Raw genomic sequence first — 21389 nt, forward strand, 5'->3', positions numbered from 1 at the left:
AGTAGAGGCTGACTGTCTCCAAACATCTTGTATTGCCCACGTTTATTGAAGTGTAACAAAATCAAGGACAGCTGAGATTGCACAATCCATAAGAGGCTGTAGCCAGATTAGTTTATGATCTTTGCTAATCCTTAATTCACACAATGCACTTTAACATTATAAAAAAAAAAAGGGGGAGAAGCTCTGTGGAGCTGTCAAACAAGTGACTGTAAGTTGCTCCTAACAGAAGTCAAAACCAATCCGACCAGTGTCAAAGTAAACAATATCTGCTGTCAGGTTGTTGGTATGTGAGTTCAAAAGATTGCTTGTAATTTGAAAAGGATTTGGAAATTTGCATCATAACCGTGAAAATCTCAATCAGTGGTGTCAGACTCATTTATGGAGCTTGAACTTATGTTGTCCCGCAGCACAATAGTGAATCAAAATGCATTGACCAAAACCAACTTTAGTTTCACCCAGTAAACATTTATCAACACATATTCAGTAATCCCAAAAACACATTGACTGACATGTATTGATAAACAGTTCTGGGTGAGCTGCAGGCTATAATACCTCTCTACTCAAAGTAACACCTTTGTGAACTCCTTCCCTCTGATTAATGTCAAATAATTACACAACAGATCATATTCCAGGCTGTATATTGACAGAAATCAATACTGATAATCAAATCGAACTAAGGTGAATCATCTCTTTGACTTCATTCAGATTTCAAATTCGCTTATAAAAACGTTTCGGAAAAACTTAAGGCGACAACTTTGATGGTAGTGTCTGTCAAAATGGATTTATTTTTTATTTTATTGCTGTTACATGTTGCGTAAATGTAGCCATCATTAAGTCTCAATTATCATACTTGGGAAATTTGATATATTCTTTAATCACCACGACATATATTGGGCCTGGTCTACTAAAAAGCTTGTCTGTGTAAAACTGAGCACAAACAACACAATAGAAGCTGATCTATTGATAAAAATAATATCACACACTATCCATTTAATATGATTGGCAATAAGGAAATACGGGTGGTGGTCTCAGATCACCCACAATAGTGCTGATAGATGAATGTATAATGATGATATTTCCTACAATTACACTACAAATCTGATCATTATGCAGTTTCTGGTTTTATCAGATTATACAAGTGATCATGTAAACAGCATAATGTCATTTAATTGATCAGATAGTGGAAGTTGCCTGAATATGAAGAATTGGATCAGCACACCTAGATTTCTGATGTACATGTATACCCTTTAACATGATGTATTCCATTCATTTACATATGTGCATCTGTTGTAAAAAATTTAAAAAATCAACAGTAATAGGTGGCATTACATGCAAACAGCAATATTTTTCCATTAATATAGTTTTGCATGCTTCAGAGACCCTGTCTACATGAGAACGATGTCCTCAGAATGATATCACTCCCTTGTTCATTTGCTTACACTCACCATTACTTGAATACAGTGATGAGTCCTTTTCAAGCACAAAAATTTGGAGTTTGATGTTTGTTGAGGAAGGAATGGAAAATATATATTTGTGCAAATAAATTAGAATTTGACACCCAAAAAAAAAATACACAATCTAAGAAATGATCCACAAACTAAAGTCATGGAGAGCCCGGTGTAGAAACCCTTCGTCTCAGTAGCGGCAGCGTCTCTGCTGAATGCAGGTCAGAAGATGTGTTCTTTTGAGGGTTTGTCAGGCGTGATCCTCAGTCCTTCCTGTGTGTGGATCGGCTTATGTTTGCACCTGTCTTTCTAGGCACAAGCTTTTAGTAGATCAGGTGCGAAGAGCATTGGGCGGATCCGCAGGATGTTTTCATAAAAACAGAAAGTTTAAGTCGTTCACCACTCACACGTACTCCAAAATAACCCGACTGAAATATTTAAAGCATGGTTTGTTGGACAAACCACGTTTTGTCAGATCTGATTATTACAATGATGCGATTACTTCTAGTTTTTATGTTCATGTTAAAAAAAAACAAAAAAATCTACAAAAAGCAAACAAAAAAAGTTACACATGCAGTAACTCTCTTGTAAAAAATGTCAAACCCTGTTCTGACTTGTTTTCAAGTAATATGCTGCATTTTTCACGTTTCAAAGTCAGGTTGAGGCGCTGCTATTCTGGCAGGGAGATAAATTAACATGACAGAACAGGTAAAACAGCCCCGCACAGTGCTGATGGTTTTCACGTGATATTTTATCTGTGTGCAGAGCTGACGGCTAATGATTTAACAGAGCTTGAAAGAAAGTACGCACCGCCTCATTAATCACCTCAATGCTTTAGTCAAAGCTGCAGATTGCATATTAAAACTGCTGGTCTGTAGGTCCAGTAGCAAAAGGTCTTTATGAGAGGTGTCAAACATACAGTCCGAGGGCTGAAACCAACTCACCGTAAATTCTAATCTGGCAAACAGGAAAGCCTGGCGTTACAAAGTGTAAAAAAGTATAGAGAAGAGATTGACTAAAATGTTTTTTTCAATGGAAATTGTTGTTTCAGCCTCACTGTACCTCTGGCATAACCACCATGGTGGTCCAGAGCCTTCAGCCGCTCAGTCCCCCACCTCTTGAACTCACTTCATTGAATCCCTGGACACGTTTAAAACTCATCTTTTTTTTTTTTACTCTCTTGTTTTTATTTTGCTGCTCCCATGTGTTGTGTTCCCTGGCTTCTTGCCTAGTTTATAGGACCTTTGTGTGGCTGTCCACTATGCAGCTGCGACACTGCAATTTCTCACCTGTGGGATTAATAAAGGTTTATCTAAACAAGCATATCCATGTTAACAACGTTGCTCTACTGCTAATCCCTGAACATTTTGATGATATTACTATGTTTTTTTAACATGTTTTTTTTTTTTAATATATGTTCATTGGACATTGACCTTGGGTGTCCTGAATGGCACTGATAAATAAAATGTATTACCATTATCCCTATTGTTTCTAGTTCATTTATTAGGGGTGGAAGTGTTTTAATCACAACAGCCCATGTCACGCAATACCTGAGCTGATAGGCCATTATTGATGTAGCATTAACATCAGATACACTGTGAGAACACATTCACAAAATATGCTGTCGTGCTGCATTCTGAAAATGTGGGTCTTGTTTTGTGTTTGTTTGGAATTGCTTTTTAAGTTTGCCCCAGTGATCACAGTTGAACAGTTAATGGTTTTTCAAGTATTGTTAAAATATATTGAACTGAAAGTAAAGTTTCTTCATGATGTATTTATGCCTGTCTGACTCATCCGCTCTGTATAATTTAGTTGTTGCGTGGGTAGGCGTGTTTCACCTGTCAGGGTCACACCTGCCGGGCGGTGCTCAGCCGCACTCGTTCAGTGTCTCTCGCCGGGTGCGTGAGTCCGTCACTGAGGAGAAAACGACAATGGCTGAGTTTTAAACACACGATGGCAAGAAAAAACAAGGCTGACAGAATTGGGGAACAACGTGAAAAAATAAAGTGTACCAAGCCTCCAGCGGGTTCACTCACATGCTCCGGCCGCAGACTGGAGGACAGAACGCTTTTATACAACTTTGTTAATCACAACAAGCCGGGAGAAGTTCAGAAGAAGTGAGAGGATTCTTTTTTTTTATTGTTTTTGTGACAGAATCATGGCTCTATCTCAGATACAATGCCTGGACGAAAACAACGTGAACCCTCGGACGCACCAGTCCAAACCGGAGTTCTTCTACTGCGAGGACCAGCGGCTCGCGCTCGAGACGCTGCTGCGCGATGGACGCGAGACGTTCCTCAAGTACCTGGAGACGCGCGGCCTGAGGGGCTTCCTGTCCGACCTGGAGCTGGACGCTCTCTCCGCGGGGGTGGAGACCTACGACCCGGGAAAGGACGTGTTCCCGGAGACCATGGAGGACGAGCCGACGCCGCTGTCCCAGCACTACTGGCCCGACCTGTCGGACACGTCCATCCCGGAGATGGACCTGGGCTGGCCCGACAGTGAGGGGTACCGGGGGGTCACGCGCACCACCGTGTACACGCAGCCCCCGCTGGACGGCCAGGCCCACATCAAGGAGGTGGTCAGGAAGATGATCACACAGGCACAAAAGGTGCGTGGGCTCCAAGAGTAAATATTTAGAACAAAAAAAACTAAACATGATACATTGTTATTATGTGTTTTTTGTTTTTATTGAAAGTGTCAGTTTCACTTTTTAAATCATTATTCAATTCCATTTTCATTGAATCGCACCTATCTGTGCCACATTTGTGGTTTTAAGTGCTTATAATGTCTCCAAGCAATGTTTTTCTCTTGCATAGAAAGGTGGTCTTCACTTTCTTCTTAAAGCAAAATAAAGGTTCCACATGTCTGTTTAAATGATAGATTTCATAAATATTAAAGTCACCTGACCTGTCTTGTCACGTTGACATGGATTTACAGTGAGTGGCCATGACAGTGAGTCACTGTCCGGTCATAGTACAGAAACTCAACCAAATGAGACTATCCAGAGTAAAGTACAGTTGGATTGAGCTGCTTTATCAGGACTTTGGAGGCAGCTTTCAGCACGCTGTAGCCAAATATGCATGTTATGCCTGTTATTTGCATGGGTATGTAACAGTTTTGCCTGCATCTGTTAGCTGACTAATCTTGAACCACAAGTTTTAGATGGCTGTCATTTTCAGTGCAGCTGCTCAGGCTGAAGATTAGCCCCAAACACTGTTTGATTGTTCACTGAAGAAGAAAAAAATAGATGTGTCACATGTAGAGAGCTGGGGGAAACACTCAAACCGCACAAAAACTTCACCAAAACCTGGAGAACAACTTCAGTATTGTTTGTTTTGTGTCGTATTTTCATACACAAGCATACTCGCCATGTGCTCACCCCTGAGGCAAGCCTCTACTGTTGAGCAGTAAACGGTCTATATAGTATGATTATCTTCATGTGTGTGAAGAGTGTGTGTGCTGATCTGTTTTGTGAATCTGTGGCCTCTCCAGGTGATCGGCGTCGTGATGGACGTCTTCACTGACGTTGACATCTTCAAAGACTTGCTGGACGTCGGTTTCAAAAAGAAGGTTTCGGTCTACATCCTGCTTGAACGCACACATCTACCTCATTTCCTGTCCATGTGTCGCAGGGCAAACATGCACTTGGGACACCTCAAGGTGAGGACAGTATCACGCACCTCAAAATGTTTGCGTAGTGGTTGGAAAGTGAAACGAAAGTGTTTCCTAAATGTCAAATCATTTTTGAATTGTCACACCTTTCTGCAATTTTTCTTTTGCGTTACAGTCTTTTACAGGAGTATTAGAAAAGTCTTTCATAAAGTGCAGTTCTCAAACAAGGAACGTACTCATTTAGGTGAATCAATACCACTGGGAAAACTTCAGTATAAATCATAGAATTTGCAATGACTTACCTGAATCTTTTTCTTTTATATATGTATCGTTTTAACCTTAATCAAATTTGCACTTCCTCCTCAAGACACATTATAAACAGATTTAAAACAGACTAAACGTCTGAAATATGATTTGGACCATTCACAAAGTTCGAAAAGTATAGATGAACGACCAACGGAAAAAAGTATAAAACCCAGTTGCAGCTGCCAAACCTGAAATGATACTAAAGTGATACCACGTGTTGTTGGTACAGAGCAGCTTTGAAAACACAGATGAACAAATACTTTGACTTTAGTCTTGGCACAGCTCAGAAGGCCATTGCACGAACTTGCACCTGTATGGATGGCGTCCAAGCAGAACTCATTGACTTGTCGTTTAAAACAAAACTTAAAGGATTAAGAACATCAAAAGAGACTTTGTAGACATTGAGATCACTTTTTTTTTTTTGTTCACCTGATTTTTTTCCCAACTCAAACAGGGTCCAACACGTCTGGAGTGAGCGCTGCCCGGACTAACGCGGTGAATGCGCGGTCCCGATAGTGAATCACAGAGGGGAACGTGTGACGATATGAGCCTGAAGGGCTTCACAAAATGTTCAGGAGATACCATTCATTGATTGCTCCAAACACGAGCTGCTGTAGCAGAATGACTTCCAGGCTGTAAGAACAAAAATAACCAAAAGTGTACCGCCACATTCATGTTTGTGAAGCACAAAAAGTGAAACTTATAGCGTGACCAAGTATGTGGTGTGACAGGAATCCAGGCGACGATTACCTTTGGGCTGTTTCAAACAGACAACACAACTCTTTCAGCAAAGTGCACCAGATCACCTCCCGGAAATGTTTTCAGAACTCCCAAGTCATTTATTGAGTTAATTCTCAACAAATGACTCGTAAAAAAAAATTATTATGGGCAATCGTGAAATGTTAGACTTCATTTTTAATGTATTACATATACACTGCATGTTTTTTTAATTAGTGAAGCGCAGCGATACTGCTGCTTAACTTAAAAGTCAGACGATCCACGCAGGTCCAGCAGAAGTAGGCCCTCCAGGTTTGAACATATTGTGCTTGTTTTCCGAGCTTTGTGCAGAGCTTGTTGATGATTCAGCTATTTTGGAGAAGAAAGCCATTCAAAACATGGCTTCTTAGGACCAGGATCACACATCACGCCTTCAAAAAAAACCAAACAGTTAAGACATTTTTTTCTCAACACCGCAGGGCAGACACCCTCACTGAATCAGCACGTAAAGGTAATAGTATTTTAAGTAAAATGTGTTATTGTCAAATGTGTGAGGAATATTGAACAGCCAGAACCAGCCTGTCAAAAGGTAAAAACCAACAGGATGACATTGCAAAGTGGGGGGAAAAAAAAAGAAATCACAAAGAAACGTCGCAGAAGCAACTGCTCTGCTTTTCTCAGTTTACATATTGGGGATTGACCAGTTCTAGTGAGAGTAGATGACATAATACATTACAAGCATACCAAGCACTGACTGACAGACCAGTGATGCCTTGAAGCGGTGAAAGTTAGTAACCTTTAAGCGAGAGAAGTGACATTAGCATGGAAACCATACTGTGAGGGCGGACTTGGGGAAAACATGCGTGTGACTGATTGGTTTTCACCTACATAAGCCTGAAAAGAAGACATGATTTCAGAGCTTTAGCAGATTTACCAAATGAAGTACAAACACAGAAACACCAGAAAAGACACAAGGAAATAGAGGACATGATTTTTGGACATTTAATAGTATTTTTGCACGATAAGAAAATTTGAAGTCGTTATCATTGTGAGGTAAATAACCCATCAATTCACTGTCCCGTCCCCTCACTGTGAATTAGTGATGTATGCGTCGACTGCGCTAAATTTAGTTTGTGATGAGGAGTAAATCCTTCTTTATTGAACCACATTGGAACTGCACGTGCATTGAAACTGTGTTTTCCAAATAGAGATCCTCACCTCAAAACGCGTGACTAAACTAATACTGCAGAAAACAAGCACAAATTGTCTTGTCAGAGAAAGTTGAAGTCAAGGGAAATTTGTTTTGTGTTGAGAAACTAAAGAATACGACAACTGTTTCTTTGCCCCTGTGTCTCTCTCCCACACATGCATTTACACGAATACCTTTGCGGTGTCTCACCTGATTATTGATTACCATGGAATACACAAGCTATAAAACCGATATGACGCAGGTTTTTTTTATTTATATATCGTGTCAAGACATGAGAAAAGGAGTTCCATCACAAATGGTGGAAGAAAAAAAATGTCTCAAGAGGTAAACAGTTTGATGAAGCTGCCAAACCAGAGATGACTGTTTTCGACTGAAGTCGGCCAAGACCAACATTTCTGATGAAGTGCAGTCATTTTCCAAGAACAGTTGGTGGTGAGCCCAGGGTGCAATTAGTGAATAAAACAGACTATTTTCAAGGGTGTCCTTGTTTAGACTTTTCCCAAGTCACTTCGCATTTCTAAATAAGCTTCAATTACATTGTGGTGTGTAAAAACACATGGTACCTCATTTACTAAGATCCTGTATGAGCCGTGCTCACTGGAATATATTGCTGTTTTGGTTGGCATTTGTTTTGCAATTGACCAATGAAGAATGGCACCACAATATACATCACAGGCAAACATAAAGTATTCAAGTGAGGTGTTTGCATGTTCTGGGTCCTAAATACACAAGTACAATCTACTGGAAACCGTATTGTTTCCATGTCCGCTTGCTGGAGTTTGTGAAGTGATTTGCTGGAGCGGTAAGCCCCCACAAGTACAGAATGAAGTTTTGGTGTTAGTAGAACAAGTCAACAGACAGGAGAGTTACAGCAAATAAATCAGAACTTGGCAAAGAATGTAAGTATGGGAGGAGATCCCTTACAAAATCCAACTTGTGAAAAAAAGATAAGTAATGGAGGTTATTCAGAACGTATTGGAGTGTATAAGAAATGGTACAACAGAGAATATCTTATAATAAAGTCGGCTAATAAAAGTTGTAGGGAGACAGCTGAGAAAATAGTTTTTACCTCCTTTTCTAAGTTAAAAAAAATATGTTCATGAATTGAAAAGCTCTAAATTGACAGTTATTTTGCACGTCTGTCAGATGCCTAAGTTTATGCTTAAGGAATTTTTTTGACATGTAAATGTTTCCAAGACCCATGAAGGCCCATCGAAGTAGACCTTTGTTTTTGAGGGATGGAAAGAAACCCACCTCATCGTGAATCAGCCTTCAACGGGGAGATTACGAGCTGGTTGGCTGAAGTCAGAGGCGTTACTTAATTGATTCGGTGAGAGTTCATTTATAATTCAGCAGCTTCTAGTGTGACTGTCAGATAGTGCTGAGGGGGTTTGGTACTGCTGAGGGCTTGTATGGGTGCGTAGCTGGTTGCAGAAGGCAGTTTTTTTGTAACCGCAAGGGATGAAAAGAAAAACATACAAATTGATGGGCGCACGCCGCCTGCATACTGGTGTTTACACACACACATACTGTACGCATGTGGACATGCTGTGCAGCACTGTGCAAAGACTCGAGGCCTTAAAATGTCGGTCAGCCTAGTTTCAAACATTTGACTGCTCCTATTTTCCGTCGAGTATATGTTCAGTGAAATGAAATAATATTGGTAATATTATGTAAGACGACTCTTGACTTACAACCCAAAGTTCTCCTGAACACCCTCGCTGTGGATTGACGCTGTTTCATAGTTAGTTTTTTTTTCTACCCTCTTGTGATTAGATTGATTTGATGACGGCTCTGTGGAGGCTATACCATCTGCTGTAGGACGAACTGAATATCTGTATGGCCACTGTCATGCTGCAGAAGTAATTTACCGCCTACAAGAGGTTTTCCCAAAGGCTCTGTCTGATGGATAATAATCTAGACGTGCAAACCGCCTAAAATCTTTGCACTTTATTCTACATATTGATTTGCACACATACCGATCCTGCAGATATGCGCGTACAGAGCCAAAGACTGACACACACACACCCCTGCCAATGTATGCCTTGGAGGAATTAAAGTGAAGCACAAAGGCTGCAACAGCTTGACAAGCTTTCAGGACCATCCGGATCTGAATAGCGAGCAAAACAATGGAAGAGGCCACAGTCTCTATTTTTCATAAACATAAACACACATTTCTATGGCACCGAGAAGGATAAGTAAGTGGAAATATTTTCGGTAAATACGTTTTGTTGTTTTAATCCACATCACAGCTGCTTTCATTTAAAAAGAATATATATATATATATATATATATATATATATACACACAGTATATATATATATACTGTTACCATTGCTGTGATGTTTTTGAATGCATTATATGTAAGTACTGCATATCTTTTTTTTAACCAAGTGCTCCCCTGACCACAGTAAAAACTCTACAAAGACATACATTGACATAAGTCAAATATTTGATAGCACACTCTGTCTATGTGCAGAAAGAACCACAGCTCCCTCCAGTGAAGTGTGTCACATAAACATTCAGATTTTAACAGCATCAGTTATTCACCTGGGAGAGATTCTTTTCTTCTTCAGCCACAATGGCGCTGCACCCGGCGACACTTCTTGTTAGAGTGAATCTCATTAATTGTACCAGCTGGCTTTTTTACTTTTATCTGACCCGTGTGGCGCAGTCACACTTCCAGTTAGAAATGGATCCAGTGCTTTAATCGCATATGGTTAGGTGTGTGTTTGCCAGCTGGAATGCAGTTTTCTGTTTTAAGCTCCATTTTTAATGGCGTACTAATTATCAGATTTCACTTCCTGATGTATCTCGCTGTTAATTTAATTTACTACAGAGAAGCTTTTGGTGCGGGATCTTTAGATCGGAAGAATATATATTTCCTAAACTAATCTTCCTGTATGCATTAACATGAGTTCATAGAGGAGGGTTATCGCTGTGGTTTCTATGCAATAACTTCAAAAATGTGATTAGGGTTAACAGATGTACAACAATAAAACATTTCCAGGAGTAACAAGTCTGTTGGGAGGCTGAGATTGTGTTGGTGAATGTGAATGTGACTGGCAGGAGGAGCAGAGCACAGGTGTGACAGTTTTTCCTGCAATCTCTAAGTGAGGAGACGAAGTCGGAGGAGGGCGGATACGCACAAGCTCACGGGCTGACGGATGTTGGAGCCAAAATCCTTTGTTCACTCACCCTCATGAGGAAGGGGGGGGGGGCGAGGAGGGGGGTGAGCCACGTTTCTTTGAGAACAAAGAAACCATGTGCTCAACCCTGGAAAATTCGCCATTGATCACATGACCCCCCCCTGGGGGGCCCCCGGGTCCCCCCTCCTCTAGCTGCGGCACTGCAGCTCGACGGCAGGGGGACCCAAAATCCCGTCATCACCGGGTCACCGGCCCGGTGACGCGCAAGCCAACCCCGCGTGGATTGGCTGAACCACGGCCAACGCCGCGGGGAGCCCGGAAGACATCATAACGGTATAAATTCAGGCCCGGGAAGAGATCCAGCCTCTTCCAAAACGAAATCGCGTCAACCCAGACGCACCTTTTCGTAAGGAGACAAAGCGCCTCGTGTTAACGCACCTGGACCGGGCCTGAATTTTCTTCACCTCGCTGGACGAGCTCAAGAAAAGCGGGAATTCCCTTTATTTTTGGTTTCCCCTTCTTTTTTTCTTCCTTTTTTGTTTGCATCATCCGGACCCCGAGCGCGCGCTGCAACCGCACGCTCGTCTGCAGACCGACCTGAGCATCGCTTCTTCACTCCCCCCCTCATCGCAAGAAGCTGCTGATCGCCCCTCGGATCACACTACGGGTTTCCCCTCCGTAGTCCACGTCAGGTCTCTATTTTCTGGGACGCCAGAGAACCGCCCGCGGCCACAAATCGACGGATTTCACCTGGCCACGGAAGCACGTTTCCCCCTCGTCCAACCAAGTAAGGCTTAGAGTCTGGGCAGGAATTAGAATAACGTGATATTATTATTGCTGTGTGTTTATTGTTGGTACTTGTAACTTTGGGACGCCGATCCCTGTTTCTGAGTACTTTTGTGTCTACGCGTGGACGGCCATCCACGCGAATCATCGCACGCACGCGCGAGCCTCCTCATCCTCAGCTCACGCTTCTGCTCCCAGAGTCCATATCTGCCTGAACAGCCGTTTTTGGACTCTGTACGTGTAAGCTGAGGCGGTCGCGTCAGTGTACACAGTCAGACACCCCCTCCTCTCTCCTCTCTCTCTCTCCTCTTCTCCTCTGTTTCCCTGTTCACTAACCAGCGCACGGTACGGCCGCCGCTGCCTCCAAGCGCCTCCTTTCAGTGCGTCCCTGGGACCGTGTGTAGTTCACTGCGGCTCGGATTTCTCGGCCACAAGGAATCCGGCGCGCTCCCGACGGCTACGGCCCGTGCGGAGCTCAGTGACGTCACGCTATCCCAGGCAGAGCACGCCGAGCGCCTCTGGTGACCGGGTGGGTAATCACATCGATTTCCTCGCCGGGTCGCCGAGCCGTTTGGCGCCCTCTGGTAGTCGCGTGGGTAATTGCAACCGCTCGTACCGCCATCTGGTGGTTGCATTAAGTCATCACAACTGCCCCGCGCGCCGACGCGCACCTAGTGGCCAGATCGGGTGATTACACCGGACCGCCGACGTCTACCTCCCTCTGGTGGACGTTCGTGGTCATTACCCTCTCACCAAGTCACGCCCCTTTCGCTCCACAAACCCGCACACACACACACACACATCGCTCCCCACACTCGAACACACACACACCCACTCACACACATCGCTCCCCCACACTCGAACACACACACACACACACACACACACTCACACACACACACACACACTTTATTAGCCGGCTTTGTTTTGTATTGTGTTGTTTTATGAGATCTTGCTTGATGTTTATTGATTAGATGTGATTCATAGATTGATGATTTAGGAATAGACGTTTGTTAATAAACACTTAATAGTTGAATTGAACGATTCTTGGTGGTTTTTGTGTGCTTTTCAGCGACAACTGCTGGTTGTAACAGTCAGTGCTCGGATTTACAGCCTTCCTTTCCTGCTTCAGTTAAATTGCGATTATCATTTCAATCAGAAATAATAATTTAAACATTTTAATTGAACTTTCTTTTTTAAGACTGATGTTTCGTTTAAGACCCTAACTTCAGCTGGTGCCCCGACTTTGATTAAGTAACGGTAATATTCAATTGATTAATAGTTTGAATGGTTTAAATCAATTTCAATGATTTTAACGCTTTGGGTAATTTAACACACCTAGGAGGCGTTGGCGAATGAATGCAGGTTTTCCACGGGAATAACCCGCATTGCTTTTAAATAATTTTAAGTGTTTCATCGCATTTTCTGTGGTTAATTACCCGCACTATTATTGATTGATCTGTTACCCAGTTAACCTAATCACAACTTGAATTGTCTCTAAGCTATTGTTCATTTATTTTTGTTGCAGATAGATAATTTGTATGCTTTATTAATTAATAAATTAGTCAATTTATTCAATTAATACTCAAGAGTGCTTTTAATCATTTTTAAGTGGTTTTCGTGCATCTCAGCATCCAATTATCCAGTATTATTAATTCATAAAGCGCAAGTTTATCCAATTAATAATCCTAACTGCATTTAATTCAATTTCAATGGTTTAGCTCATTCAAATAACTCATTGTATTTAATTAGTAAACCCCGACTTTACTTAATTAATTCCAACTCCTCCTTGATTACTCCCGATTGTTATTAGATAAATAACCAAACTTGTTTGATTAACAATCCATTCTAAATTACTTGCAGATCACCTTCGGTGGTCCACTCCACCGAAGTAATTCAGCCTCCCCTCAGTTATTGACTTACAAATCGCAGGTTTGTTTCATTGATAACTTGAATCATAGGTTGCTCTCCGTAATTTAATCATCACTCGTAATCAAGTACCGTTGTTCATTGATAGGTCAATAGCCATTTGTGACGCCTTCGCAGCTTGAGCTTTTCCCCGGTTACTCCAGCGAGTCGCCTCCTGTGGGTCCACAGGCGCTTCGGTAGGTCACGCCACTGACCCGCAGTTGTCAACAAAGGAGTGACCCGTCACGCCTGTTGACCGGTCGTGCCACTGGTGGACCGCCTTCGCGATTGGACCCCGTGGAGGTTCCTCCCGTCAGGCGACCCTTTTTAGCTCAAAGCTGTTGGCCGATAACTGACTATTTACTCCAATCAACCTTTATAGCTTTGCATAACTTACACTTGGTACATTACCTTAGTAATCTATTACTCCAGTAATCCATTACTTTGGTGGCCTACCGCTAGTGATCAGTAATTGTCAACCCGTAAATAACAATTTACTTCTGTTTGGCGATTCGTTTATATGTAAATTACCTCTGACAGGGTAGAACCTTCCGGTAGCCTACCACTAGGGTAATTTGCATATTCTGATCACACGCTGACCCCAACATAATGGTGCCCCGTGTGAGGGTGTTGTAAACCAGCATTGTTACGAATAACTGCACAAAATAATCCTGAATCGTTCACTTAAGGTGTAGCCGTTAACTTTATTCTCCCAGAATTGGTTTTCAAGATACACTTTTTCAGCACTGTCGAACAAAGTCACTTGTGGTGTGAAATCAGTTGTGAAGTGGTTAGTGCCTTGCTTTCCCTGCATTCTACGCATGATTAACACGCTGTGTTAAGATTTCTGACTACGATTAATAGACACTAACAATATTGCTCGCCAAGGTGTTAGACGCATCTGACTAACTTGGATAGGGTGCAGCTCGAGCAATTAACGAAACCGAGAGGTTTGTAAGACACAGGTACAGCCGTTACCTGTGCAGTAGCAAAGCTAATTTGCCGTTAACCACAGCTAACGTTGTTGACTTCGGGCGTAAATCTCAACCACTCAATGGAGGGTAAGAGTTCCCGGGCACAGGGAGCCGAGGCTCCGCCGGTGCTAACTGAGCCGGCCATACGAGACGTGGTGTCCCACCTCGTCCGTCTCTCCTTGGAGGAGAAAGCAAATCTCGAACGCTACAGCGTTGAGATTTGCGAAGAAAAGATCCGAGAGCTGGTAAGTTTTGTCAACAACCCAGGGGACAAGCCGGCACGTACAGTGCCGGACGTCCTGGGCCAGATCAGCCTGCTCTACCAGCGTAGAGCAGAGCTACAGTCAAAGGAGGCGGAGGAGCGTACGGATCGGCTGCGTCTGGACAACCAGAGGCTATCCAAGGACAACGCTCGCCTCCGACAGGAGCTGGACGCCTCCAAGGACGAGGATCAGCCTTCAGAGCCCGAGAAGCAACGGGCTCTGCCTCCTCATAAGGAGACGAAGGTCGATGAGTGCACACTAGAGAGTGAGCCTCAGATCCAGGAGTTAAAGGAAAACCTAGAAGAAGCTCAGTCGCTAATCGCGATGGGCATGGAGAGGGAAGAAAATCTCCGACACCAGCTTTACACTGCCACCCTAGGTGCGCAACGTGACCCTAATTGGGGTCGTCGTAATCTGGCTTCGCCAGAGAGGTCTGGCACTATCGACTCCTCATGCGCCACAACGCAGAGGTATGACGCCTCATATAGCTTAGATGGTGATTCTTTTCAGCCCACGCGCAGCCGCAGCACGGTGCGCTTCGACGACTCCGCCACTCCTTCCCATCTGCAGCCCCCACGCGACGCTAGCAGTCGGGAGCAGGGGTCCAGGAGGGTGCCTCTACACCCCAGTAGACCTCCCTTGTATGGCCCTAGCGGCCCCGACCCGCGTCAGACAGCAGTCCACGGGGAACTGTCGTCAGAGGACTCTGACGGCCCCAGTCCCGTGAGGGGGTGGGATGTCCGGACCCGCCAGCTCGAATCCCTCGCAAAGGACATCGAACGCTTTGACCCGAGCAACAAGGACGCGAGTATCGAGGACTACCTCCGTGAGGTTGAACGCTGCCTCCTCGACATCGCACGTCCTTCCATGCGGGAGAAGCTAAAGCTTCTCTGGAAAACAACGTCCAGAACAGTCCATGTTTTCATGGAATCCCTGCCGCCAGACACCCGAGACCGGTACTCCACCCTCTGCCAGGCTCTCCGGGAAGAGTATTCATTGTACAATGACCCTGCTTCGGCAACGTTTGGTGCATTCGCGATCACCCAACGGAAGTCTGAACCTCCAAAGGAGTATTACAGGCGCCTACGAGTGGCCTACTTCCAAGGCCGCAATGCACCGGGGTTGGAGGAAGATCACGCCTTCAAGTCTCTGTTTGTCAACAACCTCCACGACAGTGGGAGGTTCGATGTGGCTCTATTTTGCAGGACCGCCAAACCCACCATGAAGGAACTGCGCCAGCACGCGCAGATGGTGTGGGAATTGCGTCAATGCCCGGGTAAGAAGCCTGACATTGACCAGAGGGTCCTGGAAATGGAGCCAAGGGAAAACACGGATTTGAGGCTTGAGGGCGATGAGTTGCCGACACCCAGAACGAATGCTGGAGGAGGGTCTGGTACACCCTCTCCGTCTGAGCAGAAAGGCGCACAACCAAATCAAAAGGGGGGACAACAGAGCCAGAAGGGTATTCCACCGAATCAAAAGGGTGGAAAATGGGCCAGGTCAGAACAAAACTTCCAACCGAAGAAAGGGCCCGACCCGAATTCAAAGTGGAAAATGAAAGGTTCGGAAAGGGACCACGGTCGCTACAGAGCTGACCAGTTAAAGACTGAGCTACAGCAGTGGGTTCAAACCTGCATCAAAGAGGCTGTACAGAACTTGGACCTGTCCAACCAAAGGGGGCGCCACCCCCCCTCAAGGGGACGGGGACGTAGGCCCCCTCCCTCCTGACTAGAGCGGCGGCCCCGACCCACCACAAACAAGGTTTACCTTGTCGGGTGGGGGGGAGAAACAGGTGAGGCGGGAGAACGTTCAAGAACGACAGCTTCCCAGTCCACCGATTTGCCGTTCCTGACTTTCTTAGGCAATCTCGTGCACCGAGAGAACGCCAACCGCATCTACACATCCGTGGTGGTGGGAGGATGTGTAAACGCCCTCGCGCTGTTAGATTCCGGGTCCGAAATAAGCCTAATGTGTTCAGCCACCTTCGCCGAGCTTGCGAGAGCTCTGCTGTCTCTTGGAAAGCCACTGCAGGTCGAAGCTTGCAGCATTAACATCAGAAGCTTCACTCAGGACACTTCACCCATCACCCAACGCGTCTGGGTGGATGTCACTTTCCAAGAGATGTCTTTGGTGCATCCCATCTATGTCACCACGCTGGACACAGAACCATTACTCATTGGCCAAGATCTCCTTAACCGATTAGCCCCACTGATCGATTGCCGTCGCGGGTACCTTTGGGCCCAAGTACGCAACCCGACTCGAATCGGTCCAGACATGGACCCTCCCTCTTCTGACAGCATGAACGCTGCCATCGAGTCCAGAAGTTCTAATCCCATGTGTACGCCTTCCAAAGAATCTGGCTCAAACACCCCTCTTGTCATGCTCCCTGACGGCCAGCAGTCGCGGCAGTCTAGGAGCTATCAGTCTCTGAGAGAGCATCCATCATTCCTATGCGCACTGGCGAACGATGGATCTCCACTATACAATCCCCACATCGTGGGGGGGGTACACCTGAATGGGACCTTGGTCCCAGAGACACTCTTGGCTCTGTGGTCAGAGAAATCTGCCATTGATGCCGATCTTCTAAAGGATCTGTGCCAACACAACGCACTCCTTGTCCAAGTGCAGCACAGCCATCGCCTGCTTGCTGCAGGGTCGCCGCAGACACTAATCAAAGCAACTGGTGTATGTGCCCTCTCCGTGCAGATAGGGCAGAAGAAAGCCATGCACTATATGAGTGTCGTCCCGCAGCTCCGCCCTCCTTGTCACATAGGAGCGGATCTCCTTGTCAGGCTTGGAGTCCAGCTGGACGCCGTGAACCAGGTTTTGTGGTCACTGGCGAGCGCGGACACGCAGCATCTGACGACCGAGCCGGAGCAAATGGCATCCGGTCAGACGATCCCGCAGGCGTGTCACGCTGCTAGTGAGTTGGAAGCCACAATTCCAGCACGGACAGCCGGGTTCCCAATCCGTCTCGCACTGCTCAAGGGGCAGAGGATGCTTGGCCCACAAGCATTCTTTCAACCCTTACCGTGCTTTTCTGACCTTTGCCTGACAATTTGTGGCACACCCCTTCTAGAGCTAACCAACCGCTCAGCCTACCTGCTAATCCAGACCACCGACACCATCGAGCATGCGAAACAGGCAACGGTTCACATGCTTGAACAGTTGGACAAATTCATGGTCACTGAGAAAGACCTCAGCGACGGTAAGCGACCCAAGCGGTTCCTCGGTGCACTGCTCTCCGCAGCAGCAGGCATCGGCTCGCTGTTCTCGATTGGCCTCTCCGCAGCCAACTCGGTCAGCCTGAAGGCCCTTCAGAGACATGTCGGGGAACTCGAAGAAGAAATGCCGGAAATCCAACAGAGACTCCTAATACAGAGTGAACAGTTACAAGGCTTGACCAAAACGGTTCAGGGAACCATACTCACTGTAAACTTGCATTCTGCTTTAATCAATAACACCTTGCATGCCTTAACAACCTTGTCAAGTATCGTCAGTGAGGACATAACGTATGTGCGAATAGTCAGGGATCTTATGCAAGATCTCCTTAGAGAAGTCAGTTCCTCCGTGAGTAGCCTCAGTACCGGGAAGATCCCCACGTACTTAGTTCCACTAACACTGGTTGAACAGATTCTCAAGACCACTACCACCACTGTTGTACAACCTTCACAGGTACATCTGGCATATAGTCTCGGCAGTGCTATTCCGATCTCTGTGAACCCACAGAACCTAGAGTTAGGATTTATCCTAAACCTACCAATCATTGAAAAGCAGAATGTGTACCGTTTAAAAACCGTATTGAATGTGGGATTCTGGGAGGGTAACACACACGTACACCTCCGAACGCCACCCACACTCGCCTACCACGACGACAACCCCTCACTCTACCTGGTCCCCAATCTCAGCATGTGCACAAACACCAAAGACATTCACTGGATCTGTCCCAGCAACCCTTTCATTAGAGATGTCACCAACTATCTATGTGGGCTGAGGGCAGACGCCCCGGAGCAGAAATGTCAAGGTAGTTTGTCCATCAAAGATGAAGGAACCGAGACCAGAGTAGAGAGAGCAGGTAGTCGATGGCTCGTCAACACACCTCATTCTGAAGCGACCATGTCCTACGACCGCCATGATATAGCCACCAAGCTCACCCTGCCCAATCAAACAATATTCCTCAATGTCCCACCAGGGGCTACAGTACACATTGACGACATAATCCCCCATCATCTCGATGCCGACCGACACGAGGTGGAGATTGAGATGATGGATGCATTCGTCGGGCACAATTTCACAATTGATGCCACCCTCCAAAGCCAGCTTCTGGCTGAGGGAACCAAATTGATTAAATTCAATTTAAAGCCCACAGGGCTCTCAGCCACTTTCCCTAGGCGGGCAGGTGGACACCCATACCAAGACCATCCCATCAGCATGGCAGCGCTCGGAATGTTGCTCAGTGGCTGGATCATCACGGCCGTAGTGGCGTACGCGATGTACAAGTACATCCAGAAACTACAGGCCCGACTGGATTCCCTGACCCTGGTCTCGCCACGTTTTGTGGGCCCATCCACAAACACACAATAGGCCAGCCCTCACCCAACCAAGAGGTGAAGGCACGGCCTACTAACCCTTTTCCTAACCACCCGTTCCCTTCCTATTTCTCACTCTCCTGTCCCTTTCCTACCTCTTTCATGTTCACTGGTGACGACCCTTAAGAAATGAAATGTATGTGTGCTTAGATAGTTAGAATAGAAATAGTAAGTCTGCCCAGACTAGCCTTAGCCTGCCCAGACTAGCCCAGCCTGCTCAGGAAATAACCTCACATGTGAACTGGTGGACAGAGAAGGACAGTATGTTTCACAGGACATGGGGACGTTCACAGATTCTATGGATTGTTCGGCCCAGGTTTGCTCCAAAGACTGTGACCTGCATCCCACTCTTCGGAACAAAGGGGGGATGTTGGAGCCAAAATCCTTTGTTCACTCACCCTCATGAGGAAGGGGGGGGGGGCGAGGAGGGGGGTGAGCCACGTTTCTTTGAGAACAAAGAAACCATGTGCTCAACCCTGGAAAATTCGCCATTGATCACATGACCCCCCCCTGGGGGGCCCCCGGGTCCCCCCTCCTCTAGCTGCGGCACTGCAGCTCGACGGCAGGGGGACCCAAAATCCCGTCATCACCGGGTCACCGGCCCGGTGACGCGCAAGCCAACCCCGCGTGGATTGGCTGAACCACGGCCAACGCCGCGGGGAGCCCGGAAGACATCATAACGGTATAAATTCAGGCCCGGGAAGAGATCCAGCCTCTTCCAAAACGAAATCGCGTCAACCCAGACGCACCTTTTCGTAAGGAGACAAAGCGCCTCGTGTTAACGCACCTGGACCGGGCCTGAATTTTCTTCACCTCGCTGGACGAGCTCAAGAAAAGCGGGAATTCCCTTTATTTTTGGTTTCCCCTTCTTTTTTTCTTCCTTTTTTGTTTGCATCATCCGGACCCCGAGCGCGCGCTGCAACCGCACGCTCGTCTGCAGACCGACCTGAGCATCGCTTCTTCACTCCCCCCCTCATCGCAAGAAGCTGCTGATCGCCCCTCGGATCACACTACGGGTTTCCCCTCCGTAGTCCACGTCAGGTCTCTATTTTCTGGGACGCCAGAGAACCGCCCGCGGCCACAAATCGACGGATTTCACCTGGCCACGGAAGCACGTTTCCCCCTCGTCCAACCAAGTAAGGCTTAGAGTCTGGGCAGGAATTAGAATAACGTGATATTATTATTGCTGTGTGTTTATTGTTGGTACTTGTAACTTTGGGACGCCGATCCCTGTTTCTGAGTACTTTTGTGTCTACGCGTGGACGGCCATCCACGCGAATCATCGCACGCACGCGCGAGCCTCCTCATCCTCAGCTCACGCTTCTGCTCCCAGAGTCCATATCTGCCTGAACAGCCGTTTTTGGACTCTGTACGTGTAAGCTGAGGCGGTCGCGTCAGTGTACACAGTCAGACACCCCCTCCTCTCTCCTCTCTCTCTCTCCTCTTCTCCTCTGTTTCCCTGTTCACTAACCAGCGCACGGTACGGCCGCCGCTGCCTCCAAGCGCCTCCTTTCAGTGCGTCCCTGGGACCGTGTGTAGTTCACTGCGGCTCGGATTTCTCGGCCACAAGGAATCCGGCGCGCTCCCGACGGCTACGGCCCGTGCGGAGCTCAGTGACGTCACGCTATCCCAGGCAGAGCACGCCGAGCGCCTCTGGTGACCGGGTGGGTAATCACATCGATTTCCTCGCCGGGTCGCCGAGCCGTTTGGCGCCCTCTGGTAGTCGCGTGGGTAATTGCAACCGCTCGTACCGCCATCTGGTGGTTGCATTAAGTCATCACAACTGCCCCGCGCGCCGACGCGCACCTAGTGGCCAGATCGGGTGATTACACCGGACCGCCGACGTCTACCTCCCTCTGGTGGACGTTCGTGGTCATTACCCTCTCACCAAGTCACGCCCCTTTCGCTCCACAAACCCGCACACACACACACACACATCGCTCCCCACACTCGAACACACACACACCCACTCACACACATCGCTCCCCCACACTCGAACACACACACACACACACACACACACTCACACACACACACACACACTTTATTAGCCGGCTTTGTTTTGTATTGTGTTGTTTTATGAGATCTTGCTTGATGTTTATTGATTAGATGTGATTCATAGATTGATGATTTAGGAATAGACGTTTGTTAATAAACACTTAATAGTTGAATTGAACGATTCTTGGTGGTTTTTGTGTGCTTTTCAGCGACAACTGCTGGTTGTAACAGTCAGTGCTCGGATTTACAGCCTTCCTTTCCTGCTTCAGTTAAATTGCGATTATCATTTCAATCAGAAATAATAATTTAAACATTTTAATTGAACTTTCTTTTTTAAGACTGATGTTTCGTTTAAGACCCTAACTTCAGCTGGTGCCCCGACTTTGATTAAGTAACGGTAATATTCAATTGATTAATAGTTTGAATGGT

The 21389-nt window shown here is 46.2% G+C and overlaps 1 protein-coding gene across 2 annotated transcripts in view; it reads left to right on the forward strand.

The window, feature by feature from the left end:
* The first annotated feature begins 3274 nt into the window (after window positions 1–3274).
* Window positions 3275–21389, forward strand: part of LOC308124473 (uncharacterized protein) — a 28419-nt gene continuing 10304 nt past the window's right edge. For both annotated transcript variants that reach the window (XM_080487475.1, XM_080487476.1), the window contains exons 1-2: window positions 3275–4056; window positions 4941–5108. In XM_080487475.1, coding sequence (XP_080343601.1) covers window positions 3604–4056; window positions 4941–5108 — 621 coding nt within the window. In that variant the 5' untranslated portion in view covers window positions 3275–3603. The remainder of the gene's footprint in view (window positions 4057–4940; window positions 5109–21389) is intronic.

Source organism: Lipophrys pholis, assembly GCF_963383615.2.
Source record: "Lipophrys pholis genome assembly, chromosome: 19".
Taxonomy (NCBI): Eukaryota; Metazoa; Chordata; class Actinopteri; order Blenniiformes; family Blenniidae; genus Lipophrys; species Lipophrys pholis.